Raw genomic sequence first — 21,469 nt, 5'->3', positions numbered from 1 at the left:
CAAATTTCTCTATGTACCACTTGAGTATTTTTGTTTTCGCATAAAAAAAATATGTGGGTATGTGTCTACATGCAGCTGGGGTAGAAGAGAACACTAGCAAGGAGAACACAATCGAAAGCCCTTTCTTTTCTGCTTTGCATGGATGGAGGATTTCCCAAGAGTTCCTTAAGCGTTCTGTGTTCTAATTCCCTACCAGTGGTTCTGCATGGGGTCCTATCCAGGCTCTTGTTTGGAGGCTGCTGCGTGTGGAACGAGGCTGTCCAGCTGTTGCCGATGTCCTGTATTAATCAACCATTCATAGAACTTGTTCTCCACGAAGACCTGGAACTGCTTCCTCTGCTCCCTGAAGATGCAATTGAGAGCACAAGCATTTAAGAAGACAAACACAACAGATTCACTCCCATGATTATCTAAGATCTCAACGCTTCTGAATGACTATTTCTCCTTATCCATCAGCTCTCACTGTTCTGAGCACAGTGAGAGATAATGTCTGAAGGTTTGTTGTCACACTCTTGCTGTGAACAAAATGAGTGAGGCAGTGGTTTGACTGATGGAATAAATTCATAAAGAACTTATGTCCAGGTTGGAACACTGTGATCTTGGTGTATGTGCCCTTGTCACCTGTATGCCCTTGTAGGGAATATGGGAGAAAAGCAAGATAAATAGACAGCATGAAATTAGGTACTTAAAAGAAAACTACTTGTTGGAGAACAGGTGACAATGCAGCGTTACGGAGTGCTGTTGTAGAAAGAGGGAGGACAGAAGACATTTCTCTGATATGACACTGGAACAGAAGTCTACATGAAGTGACAGAAGAGGAAAATGACGATGTGGAATGGACTACCAGGCAGAAGAAACAGAAGCAATAAAGGCAATGCCCCTCTGGACTCCATTCCAAAGCCTACACACAGCACATACTGAAAGGCTTCTACTTCTTAATTCTAATGGAGAGTCCATGGCCTGATTGTCAGATGTGACCATATCTGTCTCAGCTCACTTATCAAGTTTAAACACCACCGTATAGAACCCAGAATCCCGCCTTAGCTTCTGCTCCTCAGACATCTGCCCCTCCAGTACTTCAGAGAGTCAGACTAGCATGCAAACTTCTCATTCTTCAGAACCCAATGCAAACTCTATGTCCTTGATGTGCCTCCCTTAACTGGTCACACTGGTACTGTCTGACTCTCTGAAAACTGCATGCCATGGTCCCGGCTTATGGAGTTCAAAGGTTAATATCCCTTAAATAAAATCTGGGCATAACCTAATATCTACAGCTATATCTGTTATTCTATGCATGTAATTAAAAAATAAGCTATTTCAGTGTCCCCTAAGCAGAATGAAACACAGTATTTTATACTGCAAATTCTAGCTTAAAAAAAAAACACTTTAGTTATTTCTCCCATGTTAGTATGGATTAAGGAAAATTAACAAGAACTAGCAATAGTCCAAGGGTCAGCCTTGGAAAAACACTCTTCAAGAATGTGACTTGTTAAGTCTTTGGTGTGGTGGGAACCATGAAATTCTGTATTTTAAATAAGGTTCTTGGAGGACTCTGATGCTAAGTCATTTAAGACTGAATCATTTACCATCTTCTTAACAAGAATGCTTCAATTATGTAAATCTTACCCCTGCCAAATAAATGTAAGCTTATTTTTATTTTGAGGCAGAGTTTTATCAAATAGATCCTACTAACCTTGAATTTGTGATCCTCCTGTCTCAAGCCTTGAGGTTCTGGGATTACAGGCTGGTGCCACAGAGCTATTTTCAAATTCTTCAAGGAAGGGAGCCTAATACCTCCAGTTATACAATGCTTAAAATACTAACCTGCCTGTTCCCACCCTCCAGTAGCATAGCAGCTAGAATACTAAACTGGGATACAAGTCTGAGAAGAGACACATGTCATTTAATTAGTGTGGCTGGATACTATGAAGTATCCAGATTAATCAAGTTTCACATGGCCAGTAAACACTGTCTCTAAACACCACTTACTTAGTCAGCCGAGCCTCCTTCACAGTTTTCTGCCAGATCTGTATCTTCCGCTCTCTCTGAGCCAGCACTTTCTGGTAAGCAGAGGGGAGACCCCCTGGTATCTCTGCCGTGTCCCCTTCCATCTCAAAGGGAATAATAAATATGTAGAATTCACTAGGTGGCAAGAGCCGGAAGACTCTTGTGTCACTGCCTTCTCTGCACACAACCATTGGGTTATCCCAGTAGTTAGGAACTGTAGCAAGGCCAGTCCTGGCCATATGGTCCTCCAGCATTGGGTAATGGGTATGGAATGGGGCAAAAGTCACATTCTGGTTCCCAGAGAGAATAAGTGGACGTGAAGGCGTCATCACGTGAAAAGTGCAAGCTGTTGTAGAAGAGATGGACAGTCGATGGCAAACAGCAATGACTTTCAGATTCTCACAGTCTTGGAGGTGAAGGGCGGTCTCCACAGGACCCAACACAAAGGTGGTATTCCTGCATTTTTCAATTGTCACAGATCTGAAAAATTTTAAATGAGTTAAATTCTTAATGAATTTACCCAGAATAAAATTCTGACTGAAAAAAGTTAATCCTGTCCAAAGAAAGTATCAACATGCTTACCGCAAGGGGGAGAGCAGATATATGAAAGACTCATTGCAGCAATGAGCCCTGATATGTGCTCCCACTAGAGTGTCTGAGCTCTTGGCCAGCGTCTGCTTGTAAACCTGGCTCATCACCACCATGCGGTGCAGCCGAGGGGCCACGTGAGTATTGCAAGCAATCTTAGCTCTTTTGGTTGCACCTTCAACTATTTAAGGAAACAAATGAATAATAAGACAGTTGTAAACCAAAGAAAACACGTCACCATGAGACTATACATGTCTACAGGTACCCATGCCTAAACTCGAATACATGTAAAGAAAATATATTAGATTCAAGTGTTAATGACATTTTCCTCTCTTCGCTCTTTTCTCTTGCTCTTCTCATACCCCTCCCAGCTCTCCTGCTCTACTCTCATCTCTCTCTCTCTCGCTCTCCTCCCTCCCTCCTCACCCTCCTCCCCTTTAATAAACTCCACATGGTTAATGTTAAAAAAAAGAGTTAATGACAAAGTAGTGTTTACTGTTCTTTTCTACATATCTGTAATCTTTCATAATAATTATTTAAAATGTAAACCTATAATACATTTAGGATTTCTGATAGAGCTAAGATGTGTTTTCTTGTTTACCTTTTAAATTATGTGCCTAAGGTCCTAAACTAGTGACAGATCCAAACAGCTTTCCCTCCAAGATGCCTCACTGTGTCCTCCCAATAGCAATGGAATAATCATTATCATAATCAAACTTCCACAATACCAATTCTGCAGCCCTCTCAATGTACTAACAGCATCAGTCCACAGATTCTTCTTGAGTTCATGTCTTCACTCCAAGATCATCACTACTTGGGAGCACAGCTCCCGTCACAGGGTCCCTTCCCACACCTCAGTACGAGACTTGCTTTTCTGCCTACACTCCCCACAAGCTATGAAGTCAACCTATACTGGGCCAACGTGGAAAGGATACACAAATATTATAAAATTCTTTTAAAAGGCTTACTTTTTAATTTCACATATACCATATACATGATTCATGGTTATGTAGAAAAATAGCAGTAAAAAAGTCTTTAAAACGGTTTATTATCCTACTATCATTTTAATATATTTTTTTTGTTGTTGTTGTGTTTTGTGTTTGTTTTTTTTTTGTTGTTGTTTGTTTTTTTCGAGACAGGGTTTCTCTGTATTGTTTTGGAAGCTGTCCTGGAACTTGCTCTGTAGACCAGGCTGGCCTTGAACTCACAGAAATCTACCTATCTCTGCCTCCTGAGTGCTGGGATTAAAGGCATGTACCATCAGGCCTAGTTAATATATTTTTAAACATACATGGAAGCTTTTTGTGTGCCTATCTTTAAAATTATGAAACTGGAAATATAGCTTACTATATATTTTTTTCTCAACAACTTTGCCTGGCACCTAATTTCATAGTATGGATATCTGCAGACTTGTTTTCCTGATTCTTCTCAAGAATCCAACACTAGTACCTATCTGTTAGCCAGAGATAGACACTGACACAGCAAATGGTGAACTCTTGCTATTGTTCATATGATTTCTATTTTAGAAATATATTCCTAGCCTATGTCTATGCAACTAAAAGCCCCCACCCACTCCGTCTATTAACTCTGAGGTGGTATCTATTGGTTGGCCAAATTCTGCTGCTAAGTAGAAAATAAAAAAGTGTCAAGCAAATAAACACCTGGCAGCAAGGAAAAGAAAATCAAGGGAGGACGAATTACAGTCCTGTGAACTGTAACGAAAAACCCGTGTTAACTCTGAGAGTCCTGCTCCACTGTGCAGGTCATATACAAAGGGTGGGTCTGCTTACACACTGCGGTATTTTTTATTTACTCACTTGGTAGGGTATTGCCCTTTAGTTTTATGGTATGTGTATGGGTGTCTGGCCTGCATGTATGTGGTGCGCCACATGCACACAGTGCAGACACGTCTCACCATGCAGCCCAATTTAGCCTTGTGCCTGTGACTCTTCTGCCCTGTTTTTCAAATGCTACTAGATTACAGGTATGTGTCACTGCACCAGGCTAGCAGACATCTGGCCATTAATATACCAGAAAACACTAGGTTTCCTTGTTGGTAAAGTTAATATTAGGTAAAATATATTAAAAAAAAATAATACCTTGGTGAGCCCAAGCCAATTTCTTTCCAGACTTGAGGCAAGCAGATGGGCCAAATGGATTTGCAGTCAAACAGGCTCGCAACCAGGCTTCCAGCTTGTAGAAAGAGAATGTCTTGGAGATCTTCGAGAAGCCACTGTCTGCATGCAGCGGTTGCCACAGTGCAAGTTCATGAAGAGGATAGACCTTCCTGGTTCTGCTTACAGTGCCTTCGATGAGGAAGCTGAGGGCCAGGACGGCTTCTCGAGAGACTACACTACTGTGGGTTGAGTGGAAGGACGCAGTAAGTTGTTCTGGCTCTAGAAGCAGCTCGAGGAGATCCAGCAGATGGTCACAGACGAAAGCCTGGTGACTGTAGTCATTCCAATTCTAAAATAAACAAAGAAAAACCGCTCAACAGAACACAGATATTCTGTAAGATAAAAAATTTGTATTTTAATTATATTGTGCTTATATGCCATCTCACCTCTCAAAAGAATGTGGGTAACTATGTAAAAGTGACCTTTGTGTATGTAGTATTTGTAAACTACCTCAAAAACACTACAGATTCAACGCTCCTTACCAAATATGTTGAGACCAGAACTGTTTTAGACTTTTTCAGACATTTTTACCTTAGGAGCTATCGTGAGGCTGAGACCAAATCATCACACCTTACACACACAGCCCAAAGGTAGTTTTAAACATGAAAGTAAGTATGGCAGGCACCCCCCCCCCAAACAAAGCACTGAGTTTCTCGATTTACAGTTAGAGTTTTCAGGTCCCTAGATTTATGAGAAACTACCACCTTGGGAGTAAGGTTTGAGTTGGCGAGTATCCCTGTTACTCGCCTCATCTATGTTAGTTGTATTTGTTTGGCCTGAATTGTGCTAGATGATGAATATGCAAAATGAGTAAGACAGTTCTGTCCTCATGGAACTCAGGAGTCCATGGTGAGAAGACAACAGAGACACAGGAAACATCCACATGAAAGCTGGTACAGACATCTATCTGTAAGGGCATTCCACAAGCATGAGAGAATCCCCCTCATCTGAGGAAAAAAATCATGATGGAGTGTTATTTGATTAAATTCTTGGCTGACGCTGGTAAAGAAATGAACAACTATGAAAAAAGACATTCAAGTTACAGAAAACAGCAAAGACTATACAGCTCTGTCAAGAAAACTAAGTTCTGAATGGGGTATAAGAAGTATACTGGGAATAGGAACTAAAACGGCAGGCAGGGCCAGTCACAGCAGGTCTTGGTCAGCTAGGAAGCTCTTCAGTCTAAAGGACTGACAGCTATAGGTCTTCATTTCAAACCAGACCAATGAGAGCCAGGCGTGGAAGTCCATGCTATCATTTCAATTTCTTGGGACACTCAAGCTGGAGGATCATATACCCAGGAGTTCGGGACCAGCTTTCTTAATATAATGAGATTCTGTTTCAACAAAGTCAAAGGTAAAACAGTGAATAAGGTACTCTACTCAAGAGTCCATTTCTTGATGCTCTTTGAGCCTTTGATGTAGGACTATGTTATAGATGTACCAATTGGGACTGGGTACTCCACAATCACTTATGAATCTCTGCAATAGCCTACATTTGCTGCACAAAGAAGCTACCTTGATGTGGGGTGAGAGATCTTATCTGTGACTATAAAGACTGGTATTTGGAACACAGTAAACTATACTGATTTAGGATAATGGCAGTAGTAGATTCTCCCCTAAGATCTATGGCTTCTCCAGCCATATGAATTAGTTGCTAGGTTTACAGTACCAAGCATGAATTATTTCCCTTAAATCAATTGGACAGTTGTTGGTTACCTCCAAGATTTAAATGCCACTATTACATCACAGGAGATAGGCTGCCAAGCCAGGCACTGTTGTGGTTTGTAGGCAAAATGGGCAGAATGCTTATAATTGAGAGACCAGGATACCTGCTGCAAGATATTACCTTCTAGACATGACAGAGAAGTTGAATCTATGAAATCTTGACAACTTTGTTGCATTAAAATAGACCTGCAGCCACACAGTGGTGGTGCAAGCCTTAAATTCATCACTCAGAAGGCAGAGGCATAAGGGTCTCTGTGAGTTGAATAGAAATTCTATCAAATCACAAGGCAATGACATAGTGTCATAGCTACTTGACAACATCTGGAATCAACTAAAACCCAAGCTGTTGGGCACATCTCTAAGGGATTTTCTTAATCTGATTATTTGTGGCAGGAAGACCCACCTAAATCTGGGCCACTCCTCCTGATTGGCAGTCCAAATAGAGGGCCTGGAGGAAGGAAGCTTTGCTCTGTGCCTGCTTGCCCTCACTCCTGCTGGCAAGTGCATTTACCCTGGCTGAAGCTGGCATTAAGTACAACTTCTTCAGCATTCCAGCACAGACTGAAGACTAGCAGCTCCAGGATACAGCACCAGATTGGGACCGCAGAGACATGCAGCCTCATGGACTCCACAACTACCAGATCCTTGGTCTTTCCACCATGAGACAGCCATTGCTGGCTATTTGAACCACATCCAGTAAGCGGCCTAATACATCCCTTTAATATAGATACTGTTCCTTGAGAACCCTGACTAATATACCACCTTGTTTTATAAAGTGGAACCCAGTAACCACAGACTTCCTTCTATTGAATGGTTCTACCAGTGAGCTGCTCAGCCTGGTACAAAATCAGAAATGGGTTTGTTCCCATGAAGAACTTTGACCTTAAGTACTGGAAGATGTAATCTACACTAAAAATGGGGAAAGTGACAGGTTTAAAATAAAGAATGATCTTTAGAGCTAGGCAATGGTGGTACACGCCTTTAATCCCAGCACTCGGGAGGCAGAGGCAGGAAAATCTCTGTGAGTTCGAGGCAAGGCTAGTCTACAGAGTGAGTTTCACAACAGCCAGAGCTGTTACACAGAGAAAACCTGTCTCGGGAGAAAAAAAAAAAAAAAGAATGATCTTCAGAAAATATATGAAGCAAAATCACCCTTCAATTAAGCCTAAGAATTCTGGGTATCCTGGGTTGAATATGTGCCATGGGCTAACAGGGCCTCAAAAGTTCTGAGTGCCCAGAACCTTGGCAGGTCTATTTGGTTCAGTATGGCCTTGACAACTGGTAGTGTCCAGATGGACTTCACAGAGGATACAAAGATGCTGTGATGCACTATTGCATTCACAAGTGTTGATGATGCACACAATGGTGTGTCCTGTTGAGATGGGTATCATGCGCTCGAGTGGCTGCTACATCTTTGAAGAATAGCTTGAAAATTCCTGGTTGCTACATCTTCCTTTGAAGGATAACTTGAAAAATCCTAACTACATTGAGAAATCCCAAACTTTGATACAAAGAACATTACAGGTTCTATGCAGAAATGTTTTCGGGGAGAGGGCTAGGGTTAAGCAAGATGGAATTGCTGAGTAAATAGAAATGGTGAAATTAGTACTGAAAGATATCTTCATCAAAATTCATGTAAGACTAAAAGTCATAGGAAGCAAGGATGATAGCACTGGACTTTGTGATGTAGGAATGAAGGGCTGAAGCACAGTCAGTACCAAGCAAGCAAAAGCAAGCAGTGCCTAGTGCTGGAGACACAGCCTGTTCCGACCCTGAGTAAGCCACGCAGACACACGACAAGAGGGCTGTGGAGATGGCCCCGTATGGGAGAAGGCTTTCTTTACAATCAGGACCTGAATTTGGTCCTCTGCACTCACACTGTGTGACTGTGACATGTAGAGCCTCTGGGAGGGGTGAGCAGGGCACACAGGAGGGCACTGTGGCTTTCTGACTGTCAGTCTAGTCCCCAAACAGTGAACTCCAGGCTCAATGAGAAACCCTGTGTAGAGGGTGCACCACACAGACACACAGACAGACAATTGAATTGTTACTACGGTATTAAGAAAAAAATGCAAAAATTCAGAAGGCAAATGCTGGGAATTGATTTCCTATTCATATGACAATTTCCTTTTTTCTATTCTGTTTTTAAGAGTTTTGTGGAACGAGAAGAATAACAATAGCTTTGCTTCTGAAAACTAACTACTACACAATACTCTGTAGAGTTTACCAAAGGTTACCTGTAGTCTCCAGATTTCACTTGCCATGACATGGAAGGAAGGGACTGGTGGACACAGCTGTGTTCACTTCACATTTCTCTCTCTCTCTCTCTCTCTCTCTCTCTCTCTCTCTCTCTCTCTCTCTCTCTCTCTCCCTCCCTCCCTCCCTCCCTCCCTCCCTCCCTCCCTCCCTCCCTCCCTCCCTCCCTCCCTCCCTCCCTCTCTCTCTCTCTCTCTCTCTCCAAGACAGAGTTTCTCTGTGTTGCTCTGTAGACCACACTGGCCTCGAACTCATAAAGATCCGCCTGTTTCTGCCTCCCAAGTGCTGGAATTAAAGACGTGTACTGCCACCGCCCGGCTTCACTTCACATTTTTGAGAGTGGAAGAAGTATTTGACAAAATCCTCACTTTTAAGGAACTGTCAAACTTAAAAATTAAGGTCTTTTTGGCTTATGCAAATATACAACTTTTGTGGAAAAATTGGTTGATTTACTGATAAAGAATAAATTTTAAAACAATCCTTCAGAATACACGCAATTTTACCATTTATTAAAGATTAAAGTTGCATATTACTCCCACAGCACAGGAACAAACTAAAAACTAAACTAAAAAGAGTCTATCTGGCAAGGGAAACTGTCAGGAAAACAAAGGTTTCCTGCTCAGAATGGGAGGAAGTCTCTGCCAGCTACTTATCTGACAAAGGCTTAAGGTGACAATATACTAAGAAATCAAAAAGTTAAAAATTAATAAAATAAAGAACCCAATTAAAAATGTGCAATGGAATTCAACAAAATCATTCCACAGCGATATGAACATGGCCAGGAAACACTTTAAAAGTGCTCACCATACTCAGTCATAAGGGGAGTGCAGATGAAAACTGCATTCCATCTCAGCTCAGTCAGAAGAGCAAGGAGAACAAATGCTGGTGTGAATGTGGCAAAAGGAGTATTCCTCCTTACACACTCGATGAGTATGGACTTGCAGACTGCTGGAGGTTTCTCAGAACACTAGAGGGCCAGCATGGCGGTGCACACCTTTAATCCCAGCACTTGAGAAGGAGAGCCAGGCAGATCCTGCTGAGTAAGAGAAGATCAGTCTGGTCAACGTAGGGTTCCAGCCCAGCTGGGGCTACAATGTGAAACCCTATCTCAAAACAAACTAAAACAAACTAACAGAAAAAAAATCAAGAAGCAAACTAGAAACAGATCTACAGGATGACCAGCTACACTGCTCCTGGGAGTATACCCAAAGGACTTCATATCCTGCTGTGGGGACACCAGACCTTGAGCAGAAACCCACTTCCCTACACAGCAGGTACGACATCCTGCTACAGAGACACTGGCATATCCAGGTTCTTAGCTGCTCTAGTCACAACCGCCAGGAAAAGGGATCAACCTAGATGTCCATCAACGTAAGAATAGATCAGAAAAATGTAGTTCATACACACAATGGAATTTTAGTCAGCTGTGAAAAAATGGAATAATGAAATCTACAGATAAATGGATGGAACTGGAAAAATTATTCCGAGTGAGGTAACCTAGGTCCAGAAAGACAAATACTGCAAGTTCTTTCTCGGGTAGATGCTAGCTTCAAATTTTTTGTGTGTATACCTTGGTGCTTCAGTGGGAACCATGAAACTAGAGAGGGGCAGAGGGTATCTCCCTGCAAGATATAGGTCAGGGAGGCCTCAGAAGCCTCCCAAGCAGCATAAGCTATTACCGTTGTCCTTGGTTACTGACCATCACTACATGCAAAGACTTTATTGCTGAAGACACTAGGCTTTGACTAAGTGACTAGAGACACCCATCTCAAACTGACCGGGAAAAGTGCCTGAAGGTGCTGAGCATACTGCTAGGAAAAGTCAGACTTCAGTGAACACAATCCTCAACACTGAAATACTAACTAGCCAGGCAAGACATATCTGGGGCCAGCAAGACGGGAAAAGACGCTTGCTCCCAAACTTGGTGAGCCAAGTTCAAACCCTGAGGCCCACATGGTGAAAAGGGAGAGCTAACCTTTTCAATTGTCCTCTGACCTCCGCGTGCACGCTGCGGCATATCCACAAGTCTAAGTAAGAGCCTTTATGTGGTACTATTCAAGGTTTGCAACACACGTCAAACACAAAAGGCAGATGAAAATACTTGTTTTTCCAGGGGAGGGTCTAGGTCCTGCTCCAAATGATATGACAGACTTTGAAGATCCCCCCCCATGGAAGGCCTCACCCTCCCTGGGGAACAGGAAGGGGATGGGATTGAAATAGGGGGTTGGTAGGGGAGGAGAGGAGGGAGAAGGAACTGGGATTGACATGTAAAAGAAGCTTGTTTCTAATTTAAATTTTTAAAAAGGAAAAAAATACTTGTTTTTCTTTATATTAGAAAAGAAAAAGCTGTAAGACCTTTCATAAGACTCATTATGTGTGACAATTATGTGAGACAGGTTGTTAACACATGTAAAATTACTTAAATAATTTAAGGAGTGAGAGGAGATTTTTTTTTTCTTTTTTGAGTTAGAGTCTGACTGAATGGCCCAAGGTGGCCTTGAACTCATAACCCTCCTGGCTCAGCCTCCCAGGAACTAGAGTTCTAGGCACACTCTACAATGCCCGGCTTCATCCCAGCATACTGTTTAGTGAAGGGGAAGCATTTCCTTAACAAGATCTGAGCAATACCTTGTTGTGACAACTGGGCCTTTCAGTGAGGCTAGGAGACTGAGGTCTGCTTCTGGGACCTGGCCACTCTTCCCCAATCAAGGACGTCCGCAGGGAGAGCTTGTTTAACTGCTGGATGTACAAGAAGAGCAGAAACTGCAGGGTGTCCACAGAAAGCTGTGCAGGAAATAAGGATGAACACACCTTAAAACCACTCATCACTAGTTTCCCTAGTTTACAACTGAGCACACAGTAAACTGGGACTACATAGCCTCTTGATCTTAAAACATCAGATTTAGAAACAGCTATCATTTGATGCCCATTTCTAGGTTATGTAATTGGAGTCACTTCATAGAAAGTTACAGGAAGTTTTTCTGAAAACCAACGTCCTTTCCAAAAGTATCACAGTGAAAAAGCAGCCTCAGTAATTCAAATAGTAAATGAACAGGTCCTATTTGGCAGGGCTGGGGCAACTGTACTTTCTGTAACTGTTTGATTCCCATCTTTCCAGAGACCTATATCGCCCTACCCATGGACTGGAACAAAATGCACACAAAGAAAGTCAGACATAGATAAATGTGACTTCCCTTGTATGCTGTAGTGTCTACCTTTTGTTACAGTGTAATGGAATATGCATGGTAGGCTACCTTGTAAAAGGAGAGTTGTTTTGGCTCACAGTTCTGGAGGTTTAAGTCATCCATTTAGCAATGGTCTTCTTCAGCCAAAGTCACAAGACGGCCTGGGGGTATCAGATGCCAAGAATGGGAGTGGCATATTATCTGTCTGTTCTCTCTCCTACAAATCCATCAATGTTAAGTCTACTCTAATGACCTTATCTAGTCCTAATCACTAAGCACTGTAGTTAGATTAGGTTTTGGAGTGTGATTTTTAAATTTTATTAGCACATACTCATTATAGGAAGCAACAGGCTTTGTTATGACACTATCCTACACATAAACCATGCATACTAGTAGTAGCTATATACTGCTAATCTTTTACAGTTGAAGATGATTACATTAGGCATATATACATTTTCTTTATTCACTTACCTGTTGATGGACAACTTGATTCTGTATTTGGGCTATGATGCAGTGTAGCAGTAAACATGAATGTCTACTACCCTTGGTATGCTCACTGAAGACAGACCCCCTTGGGCGCACTTTCATGCTGATTTCCATGGTGGCTGACATTCCCATCAGCACTATGTGAGGGTTCCTCTTTCCCCACATCCTCATCAGTACTCCTAGTCATCTGCTTTCTACAACAGCCATTCTGACAGTGTAAGTTGGATTCTCAAAGCAGTTTGAATTTGCATTTCCTTAATGGCTAAAGACACTTAACATTTTTCTCACATATTTAATGTCACTTAGATTTTTTTTGAGACTTGTTATCCAATTCATTTGCTCACTTATTGACTGTGTTGTTCATTTTGTTTCATTTCCTTAGTTCTTTATAGATTCTAGGTATCAACCCCATTAGATGTACAGTTTACATTTTCTCTCATTCTGTGACGGTCCCCTCACTCTTCTGAATGTTTCCTTCACTGTGCAGTTTTAAATCACACACAATCCCCAGGATCAATTCTTGAGCTGATGCCCTGTGCTCTCAGAGTCCTTCTCAGCAAGCCCTGTCTGTGTCTGCACCTTACGCTGTTCTCCCCTAACAGTTCTGGAGCTTCAGGTAGTTGATGCATTTTTTATTGGTTTTATTCAGAAAAGACAGTCTATTTTCATTTTTCTACACATGGATATCCTGTTTTCCCAGTACCACTCACTGAAGATGACACCAGTTTTCCCTGTGCTTTTGACATCTCTGCTGAAGATTAGGTGGCTATATCTGTGCTTGTTTTTCTCTGGGCTCTCTTCTCTACTATTCTACGTTTGCTTTTGTGACTATGGTTGCTTACTTTAATTTGTTACCAGGTATTACGACATCTCCAGCCTTGCTCCTTCGCTATGGAACTGCTTCAGCGATTCAGGATCTTTTGTGCTTCTATGTGATTTCTAAGATTGCTTTTCCTAGTATTATAAAGAATGTCATCAAAACTCTGAGTTGCATAGAACCTGTAGATCACTTTTGGTAATACTGCCTTTTTTTTTTTTTTTACACTATTACTCCTGTTAATCTGTGATCATTGGTGCCCTTTCTATTTTGTGTGTCTTCTTCAATTTCCTTCTTCAGTGTAAAAAGTGTTCACTGTAGAGGTGTTTCACCTCCTCTGGTAAGTTTATTCCAAGGTTGTCTGTTTGGTTTTCCCCCCCTATTTCTTTCTCAGCAACTGCATTCTTACTATATAGAAAAACTACTGGTTTTTATACATTGTTCTTATATTTTGCTTCTTTTCTGAAAATGTTTGTCTGGTGGAGTCATTAGGATCTTTTTATACATAGCATATATGCATTTTATTTGCGTTTTATTTTGAGACTAAATTGCCCAAGCTAGACTTAAATTCACTCTGTAGCCCAGGCTGCCCTGAACCAGTCGGTGATCCTCCTGTCTGTTTAACAGTTGGGATAACAGGCCTGCACCATCAGATCTTGCTCAGACTAAGCCTGTACCCTCTTAATCTCTCGTGAGGAGCATTAAAATTCAACATGGGATACCGTGGAAGACACTCCAACCATACTCAAACCACAGCACGACCAAAATCTAAGAGTTACAGCGACAGAAGAACAGTACAACAGTGACTGTCAAAGAGGTAGTTATCAAAAGCTAACCAAATTTCAATTACACAAGGTAATTTAGTTCTGCAGGTCTGTAACACAGCACCATGCCTCTAGCTAACAATGCTGTCATAAATATATAAAGTTTTCTTAAATGTTAAAACGTATGTGTGCTTAATACGTGCACTAGTAAAATAATAACAGATGTGGGAAAATTAGGAAGGTGACAGATAGTCTGGGCCTTCACAGTAAAGACCTATCCTCTGGCTCACCATGAGGGAGAAAGCAACAGTTTCCTCCCATTCTGTTGTTCTTCCCATCTGTGGTAAGAATAGACATGGTCTACAAGGAAGCAATTTCTTCTCTCTGTTAACCACAGCCTGAAAGAGAGCCACAGCTTGTGTGGCCTCTGTGTAAAATAAGCAGACGATCAGCTAATACTACCCTAAGCCATTGCATTTCATTGTCTTATTTCATATACCATCCCCACCCCCACCCTGTGCAGTGCCATTTAACACTAAGTGACTCTGAAATATAGGAACATGGCTCCTTGAGTCACTGCTTGGACAAGAGCCCAGAGGGTGATCCTATCAAGTGCAGCTGTGTAGGACTGTTGGACAAATGAGAAATAAGCTGTTATTGGCCCAAGCTGATGCTGCTATAATTAAACTACTATATATAACTAATATACTCTGTGAAGTCACTCTGACCACAAAAATGAGTCACTCTCAAGTCCACTTCTGAACTTTAATGTGTGACCTTTTCACTAACTTATGGAGTCCCTGGTATAGCAGAGATGCTGTCTGCTAAGGTTTGGATGTAGTTTGTCCTCCAGTGAGTCATGCGTTGACACTGGACCCCCAGGGTGGCAATATGGGGAGATGGTAGGACCAGGACTAGGTGAGGTCTAGTAGGAGGTCTCTATCTAGGTCTTGCTGAGAGTGCTGCCCTCAGAGGAGATACACTCTCCCAGGACTCTTGAGCTAGCTCTTGCAAGAGGGCTTTGCCCGCACCCACCTAGAGATTTATGGAAGGCAGAATTTATAGTGATGAACTGGGGTGCCAGGCAGAAGAAAAACTCAAACAACAAAGCAGTCAAGCTGTTCCAGGTTACCCTTTAACTTCACAAAGAAGAGTGTAGAGAAAAAAAAAGAGGAAGAAAAAGGGTGTAGAAGCACCATCTAAGAATAGAAAACATAATTTAAAAGGAAACAAAGCAAAAGGATTTGAAAGACTTGCAGGTCATCTAGCAAAGGAGTGAAGGAAAATCATGTAGGGGTGCATCCAGTAACCCTGCTAGAGAGATGAGCATGGGTGAAACGAGGCCAGAAGTATCAGGACAACAGGAAAGAGACCTGGGAGGGGCACACCTCAGAAGTCTGTGGGGCGATTTCTCCCACCACAGCCCAGTGCCTTAAAGGAAAGAACTGTTTCAGAGTGCCCAGAGTGCTCTCCATAAATTTGTATCTTTTGCTCCCTGCTTTCCAAAAGCTCAGTCTTTGGCCACCTTGGCTATGCTCAAGTAAGCCCAGGTACAGCTGCTAACACTAATCTAAAGGAGGAATCGTCAGCTTTTAGTCTAACATATACTGTAGGCATGCTTAATGTAAGAGCTACAGAGATATGGCAGCTTCCACCCAGATTTCAAAACAAAACTGAAGAGGCCACACAGAGCTGACTTAAGGATCCTGCTCAAAAGGGTCAATGCCTAATGAAACCGTAAGAATGGAACCACCACCAGGACTCTGTAACTGGGAACTGGCAGTCTACAATGCCAACCAGGGAAGGTCACAGTCATGAGACTCAGAACTGAAAGCTGAAGTATGGGCTGAGCCTAGCAAAGACATAGAGGAAGAACTGCATAAGGCTTTAGGGGTACAAGCTGAACCCAAGACAAGAGAATTTGGAGGTTTATCTACTTGGGTCTGCTCTGATGGCATCTGGATGTGATCTGGGCCAATTACTACTTTCTTTTCTTTCCCATTTTTGCTTTTTAAGATAGGGTTTCTTTGTGCAGCCCTGGCTGTCCTGGAACTCACTCTGTAGACTAGGCTGGCCTCAAACTCACAGAGATTCACCTGCCTTTGCTTCCCAAATGCTGGAATTAAAGGCCTGTCCCACTATATATTCAGAGTAGATAACTTGGGTTTACAGTCTCACAACTGAAGAGTTTGCCTTGAATCTCAAGTGAGACACTAGAGTTTTTAACTGAGGCTGGAATAAGTTAGGATTATTTACAGAGGCTAATTCTATCTATGAGCATATGAGCTGTGTGGAGCAGAGACAGAAGCAGAATGCTATGGCTTGAATATGATGTGACTATAGTAGCGGTGTAAAGGGAAGAGAAACTCCTGTACACAGACAGGAAAACAGTGTCTCTGACCGTGTGATGCCCTCCTGTATTCCTTCAGGTCTCTTCCAGCAAGAACGCTATAGCCCAGTGGCTCTCAACCTTCCTAATGCTGCAACCCTTTAATGCAGTTCCCCATGTTGTGGGGACCCCAATCATACAACTATTTTTGTTGCTACTTCATAACAGTAATTTTGCTCCTGTATGAATCCTAATGCAGATATCTGTGCTTCCCAATGGCCTTGGGTGACTGCTGTGTTTCCCAATGGTCTTGGGTGACTGCTGTGAAGAGGTTATCTGACTCCAAAGGGGTTGAGATGCACAGGCTGAGAGCCACCTCTACAGCTATGCATGTGGCCTCTCGACCTTGGATCTCCAGAACTATGAGCCACAATAAAGCTCTTTAAAAACAGCCGTGTCTGTGGCACTGTCTTATTAGCAACAGAAAATTGGCCAATTGATACACACTCATGGTAATTATTTAATTCTATTGTACAGCAGATGTTATTTTTAAACAGTCAAGATAGAATCAGGTGGCTGAGAAGGTGCAGGCATAGACTTCTATAGAATCAGCTGCCTCTGCCCGTAACATCAGCAGTTCACTGCCCCAAAATATTTTTAAAGTCAATGGAAGAGCTGCCAATTCGTGGTTCCTTCAGAAGTGGGGAAATATGGGCTAGTAAGTAAAAAATACTAATTAGCTGATCACCTGCATCAAAACACTTCCAAGATGGAAATACTAACATTCAAATGGCACCCTAAAATCATAATTGCCAACAACATAAAACCTCAAACTATACTGCTAGTATAAAAATTAAGAACGAATTATTTCTCAAAGTAACTACATACACATCAGCCCATACCTGATTTCTTTGTTTTTCAACTTCATCTTCGGTCATGCAGTTGGACAAAATTTCAGACCATTCCAGGCGTTCCTCGGGTGTCTTCACCGAAAGATTATCAAATATTTCAAAGTAAAGCCATGCCAGCTCCTTGGCCAGCTGCAGTTTTCCACATGCAATGTGTCTCCATGTAGCCCAGTACAGGCGCGGGTAGGCGCCTTCTGTAGCCCGAGTCCGCACATAGGCTGCTATCTTCCTGAGGTAGTGAAGACTGAATTTGGATGGAGGTGGCACTTGCAAGGCACCCACTATAAAAGGTTCCGCCTTTACCCAGAGGAGAACTCCGGACTGATCCATAGTATCTCTGAAGACATCAGGACAAACAGGCTTCTTTGCATACCTGGGAAACAAAGTTTCTTTTCAGACATGAAACAAATCTCATTCACCCCTTTTCTTGGAAAGTGATCCCCCTTAACTGTTTTTAAATGTGTCATATCCTCAGTTTAAAAGCAGCTCTGGCCCTCACCAAAAGCAAAAAGGACTTCTGGCCAAACTCCATTGCAATTTATTTCAAAAACCAGAAAAACAAAGTAACTATGAGTTCATTGTCCTATTTAAATTGTTTGAAATGGTTGTTTTAGAAAAGTATGTAAATGCATACGTCTAGGTTATATTCCTGCCTAGAGAAGGAAGAAAAAGAATGGTATGTGTGTATGTGTGTGTGGGGTGTCATCCCGTTACAGGATACTATGCTGCATCCCGCAGGGAAACATTGGTAGAAATTAGTGGAATAAATTTTTACAGTAACATCAATTACACCTAGAAGACAGTTGGTTAATACAGGACCAGAAAGACAGCTCAGGGATAAAGGCTCTTGCCACCAAGCCCGAAGACCTGAGTTCAGCCCCCCAGGACTCGCATGCTGAAGAGGGACACCCATTTCTGAAGTCTATCTTCAAATCCCCACAGCTCCTCACACCCCCAACTAAATAAGTAAAATTAAAATGACAAATTATTCTTAGAGATCTAAATATGTAAGCTGATCCCAAGGCTCGACACCAAGCCTTAATTACAGGTGGCAGACAAGACTGTGAATGTAAGCATGGATGGAGGAAAGTGAACGCATCAATGGACCAATTCTCTGTAGCAGCGAGCAGGCTCTGCTGCGCTGCTGTGCTCAGTCCAGGTACAGCACCTGCAGAGCTGCTAGACACAGTAATACAACGCAAGTGGGGGCCACTCAAATGCCCACCACCAAAGGGGAATTAGCTCATGTCTGATGGTACTTCCTTGTCTTTTTTCTAGATTGGAGGCTACTTTGATTTTGAATGTTCCTGGTTGTGGTACATACATACAATTCCGTATTGTTTTCAAAGTATCTCGGCATTCCAAATGTACTCCAGTTTACTTTCAACACTTAACAGTTTCCATTTTTCATAAAAACAAGATGGGCAAAATACTGATGATTGTTGATATTGATGGACAAAGGGACCATCTACCTCTTACTCTCCTATATATTTTAAATTTCCATTTTAAGCTGGGCAGTGGTGGTGCAAGCCTTTTATCCCAGCACTTGGGAGGTAGAGGCAGGTGGATCTATGTGAGTTCAAGGTCAGCCTGGTCTACAGAGTTGAGCTCCAGAACAGTATCCAAAGCTACAGAGAAACCCTGTCTCGAAAAACAAACCAAAAAACCCTCCCATTTTTAAGAGTTCAAACATTTAAACTATAACGTTCTGATTATCATCTTTCTTTATTTATACACTATGAATTGCTTCCCAAGGAATTTTAGATGTGCATTAAAAACAATGGAGTTTCTGGGATTCCTGACATGTAGCTCTTCCCAAAGCAATCACCACACTGCATTACCATCTAACCAAACATCCACTGAGCACTGCTTAGCATTAACATCATTTGAAAAGAATTTTCAGTAGGACCAATTAGAAATGGTGTATTATTGCTTTTTGAGAAAGCAGCAGAGATGGCTCAGTGGTTCAGAGCACTGACTGCTCTTCCAAGAGGACCTGGGTTCAATTCCCAGCATCCATACAGTGGCTCACAACCTCCAGTCCTAGAGGCTCCAACACTGTCCACTGTGGGCACTGCACTCACATGTTACATAGTCCTACAGGCAGACAAACATCCATACACATAAAAACAAATATAACTGGCAGCGCACTTATGTGCCCTCGGGGAAGGTATACAGGAAGCAGGATGCTAAAAGCCGCATCTCATCTTTCATTCTGAGAAGTTAGGGGATTTGTCTACTATGTTTAGTTGGCACACTCTGGTTTGGGGTTCTGGTGTGCTTTGTGAACTTCATGGCTACAACTTTGGGAAGTCATACAGGGAAAAATTCTAAAAATGAGTGGGTCTAGAAGAGAATGACAACCCAGACACGAGGTCTTTAAACATCAGATGGAAGGTCACAGAAGGATGTGGGGAGGTAAATGTCTATGGCAGTCCGGTCCATCCAGGAAAGACTGAGCACAGGGAACCCTCAGTTTTCTCTAAAATGGAAACAGGGTGTCTTCGAGGCAACAGGTGCCTGATGCTGCCGACCCCTGTGCTGTGACTGGGCTCCACAGGGGCAGTTGGAAGGCACAAACCCGGGGTTGGGGGAGGGGGCTGCTACCTGGGCGGGGAAGGCTCGGGCTGGCAGGGCACGGGCCGGGACGCTCCCCGAGATCTGAAGCCTGCGCCCAGGTCCCGCGTGGAGGCGGAACAGCCAAGGGCGCGAACCGAGTCGGGGTCCGGGGCAGCCAAAGCCCCTGCCCGGAGGCCTCTGGATAGCTCCAGCGCAGCACTCACCACCACCCCTCTCCGCAGCCGCAGCCTGAGCGTACCCCTCGCCCACCCCGCCGGGGCGCAGTGCGCAGGCGCCAGGCCTCCCACCATAGAGCCCTGGCGGACCGCAGCTAGATCGGCCAGCGCTTTCCAACCTGGAGCAAACTGGTTCCTGGGGCTGGGAATTTTGTGGCGCTGCGCCCTTCGGCCATGGAGTGGGAAGTTTCCTGTGGCCCCAGAGAACTGTGGTCCTCCCACGCGGCTGGTGAAGTTAGCGCTGTGTTGGCTAATTACAACGCAGTTTAGACCTACTCAGGGGAGGGTTCGTGTCTTAGGCGCTAATCCGAAGTATGGAAAGGCGAACTAGGCAGTCCTAAGGTCTTACAAAGCCAGAAGCTGAAGCGAGAGCCTTGGCTTTAACTCCTTAATTCTCCTAACTTTCCAGTCAAGCTACAGCCTTCAAGAAGCTTTTTTAGATACCACCCAGAAGATGGGCAAGGAAGAACATTTCCTGTTTGTTGTTGTTTGGTTGGTTTTGTTTGTTTTTCGAGACAAGGTTTCTCTGTGTAGCCCTGGCTGTCCTCGAACTCACTGAGATCTACCTGCCTTTGCCTCCCAAGTGCTGGGATTCTTTACAGCTTCTCTAGGGGTGATAGTAGACCATAAAAAGTAATAGTTACTGCCAGTGGTGGCACACACCTTTAATCCCAGCACTCCTGAGGCAGAGGCAGGTGGATCTCTGAGTTCCAGAACAGCCGGTGCTACACAGAGAACCCCACACACATACACACATACAAAGCTATATAGTTCCTCTTTAAGTTCTCGCTTCCCAGTGAGAGAAGGGCCCCAGTCTAAAACTGCACAGTAATCTCAGAAGAAAAACATTTTCTAAGGAGAAGAGGGACACCATGTGTGATGGTTAATTTTTGTCAACTTGACAGCATTCCTCCATGGTTTCCATTTGGCTCCTGCATCCCTGGTCTTCCCTCCATAAAATGGACTATTACCTGTAAGTCACATAAGTCCTTTCCTCCACAAGTTGCCTTACATCATAGTGTTTACCACAGCAACAGAAAGCAGACTAAGACACCAGGAAAACCCTCTCAACAAAAGAGGAGCAGAAACACAGAACAAATGTCCTGAGACTATGGAACACAGACTATTCAGCAAGTGGGAAGCCTAGTCAGAGCCAGAGTATCCAGCATTAGGAAGAACCTGCCAGTATCTGCCACTTGGCTCATGAGGGCAGCCTAGCACTGAGAAGAACAGCATTCACAACCTGACCCATGAAGGACTGCCCAGAAGCCTGCCCACTTTTGTGACTCCTCTTGGGAAGGACAGCCAACTGACAGGACGTTTTTTGTGGCCCAACCTTGCAAATTACAGTCTACAGGTGTGCCAGGCATCTGAGAGCCTAGAAAGAGACACAGAATCCAGGCTGACACCAGCAATAGTCAAGAGACTGC

The 21,469-nt window shown here is 43.1% G+C and overlaps 1 protein-coding gene across 6 annotated transcripts in view; it reads right to left on the bottom strand.

Annotated features, from left to right (window-relative positions):
- Tbccd1 (TBCC domain containing 1) overlaps window positions 1-21,469 on the bottom strand; it is a 44,738-nt gene that overhangs the window by 3,708 nt on the left and 19,561 nt on the right. For 3 of the 6 annotated variants that reach the window (XM_005071701.4, XM_013114422.3, XM_013114424.3), the window contains 6 exons: window positions 17,239-17,617; window positions 11,384-11,539; window positions 4,695-5,061; window positions 2,590-2,776; window positions 1,990-2,487; window positions 194-343 (listed from right to left, as the gene is read on the bottom strand). In XM_005071701.4, the coding sequence (XP_005071758.1) occupies window positions 214-343; window positions 1,990-2,487; window positions 2,590-2,776; window positions 4,695-5,061; window positions 11,384-11,539; window positions 17,239-17,574 (1,674 nt within the window). In that variant the 5' untranslated portion in view covers window positions 17,575-17,617 and the 3' untranslated portion in view covers window positions 194-213. Of the gene's footprint in view, window positions 1-193; window positions 344-1,989; window positions 2,488-2,589; window positions 2,777-4,694; window positions 5,062-11,383; window positions 11,540-12,009; window positions 12,102-17,238; window positions 17,618-19,851; window positions 20,035-21,469 lie in introns of those variants that run through there. The other 3 variants (XM_013114423.3, XM_040751042.1, XM_040751041.1) reach the window with 3 other exon arrangements.

Source organism: Mesocricetus auratus, unplaced genomic scaffold (genome assembly GCF_017639785.1).
Source record: "Mesocricetus auratus isolate SY011 unplaced genomic scaffold, BCM_Maur_2.0 Super-Scaffold_100008, whole genome shotgun sequence".
NCBI classification, from domain to species: Eukaryota; Metazoa; Chordata; class Mammalia; order Rodentia; family Cricetidae; genus Mesocricetus; species Mesocricetus auratus.
This window is presented reverse-complemented; position numbering and strand designations above follow the sequence as displayed.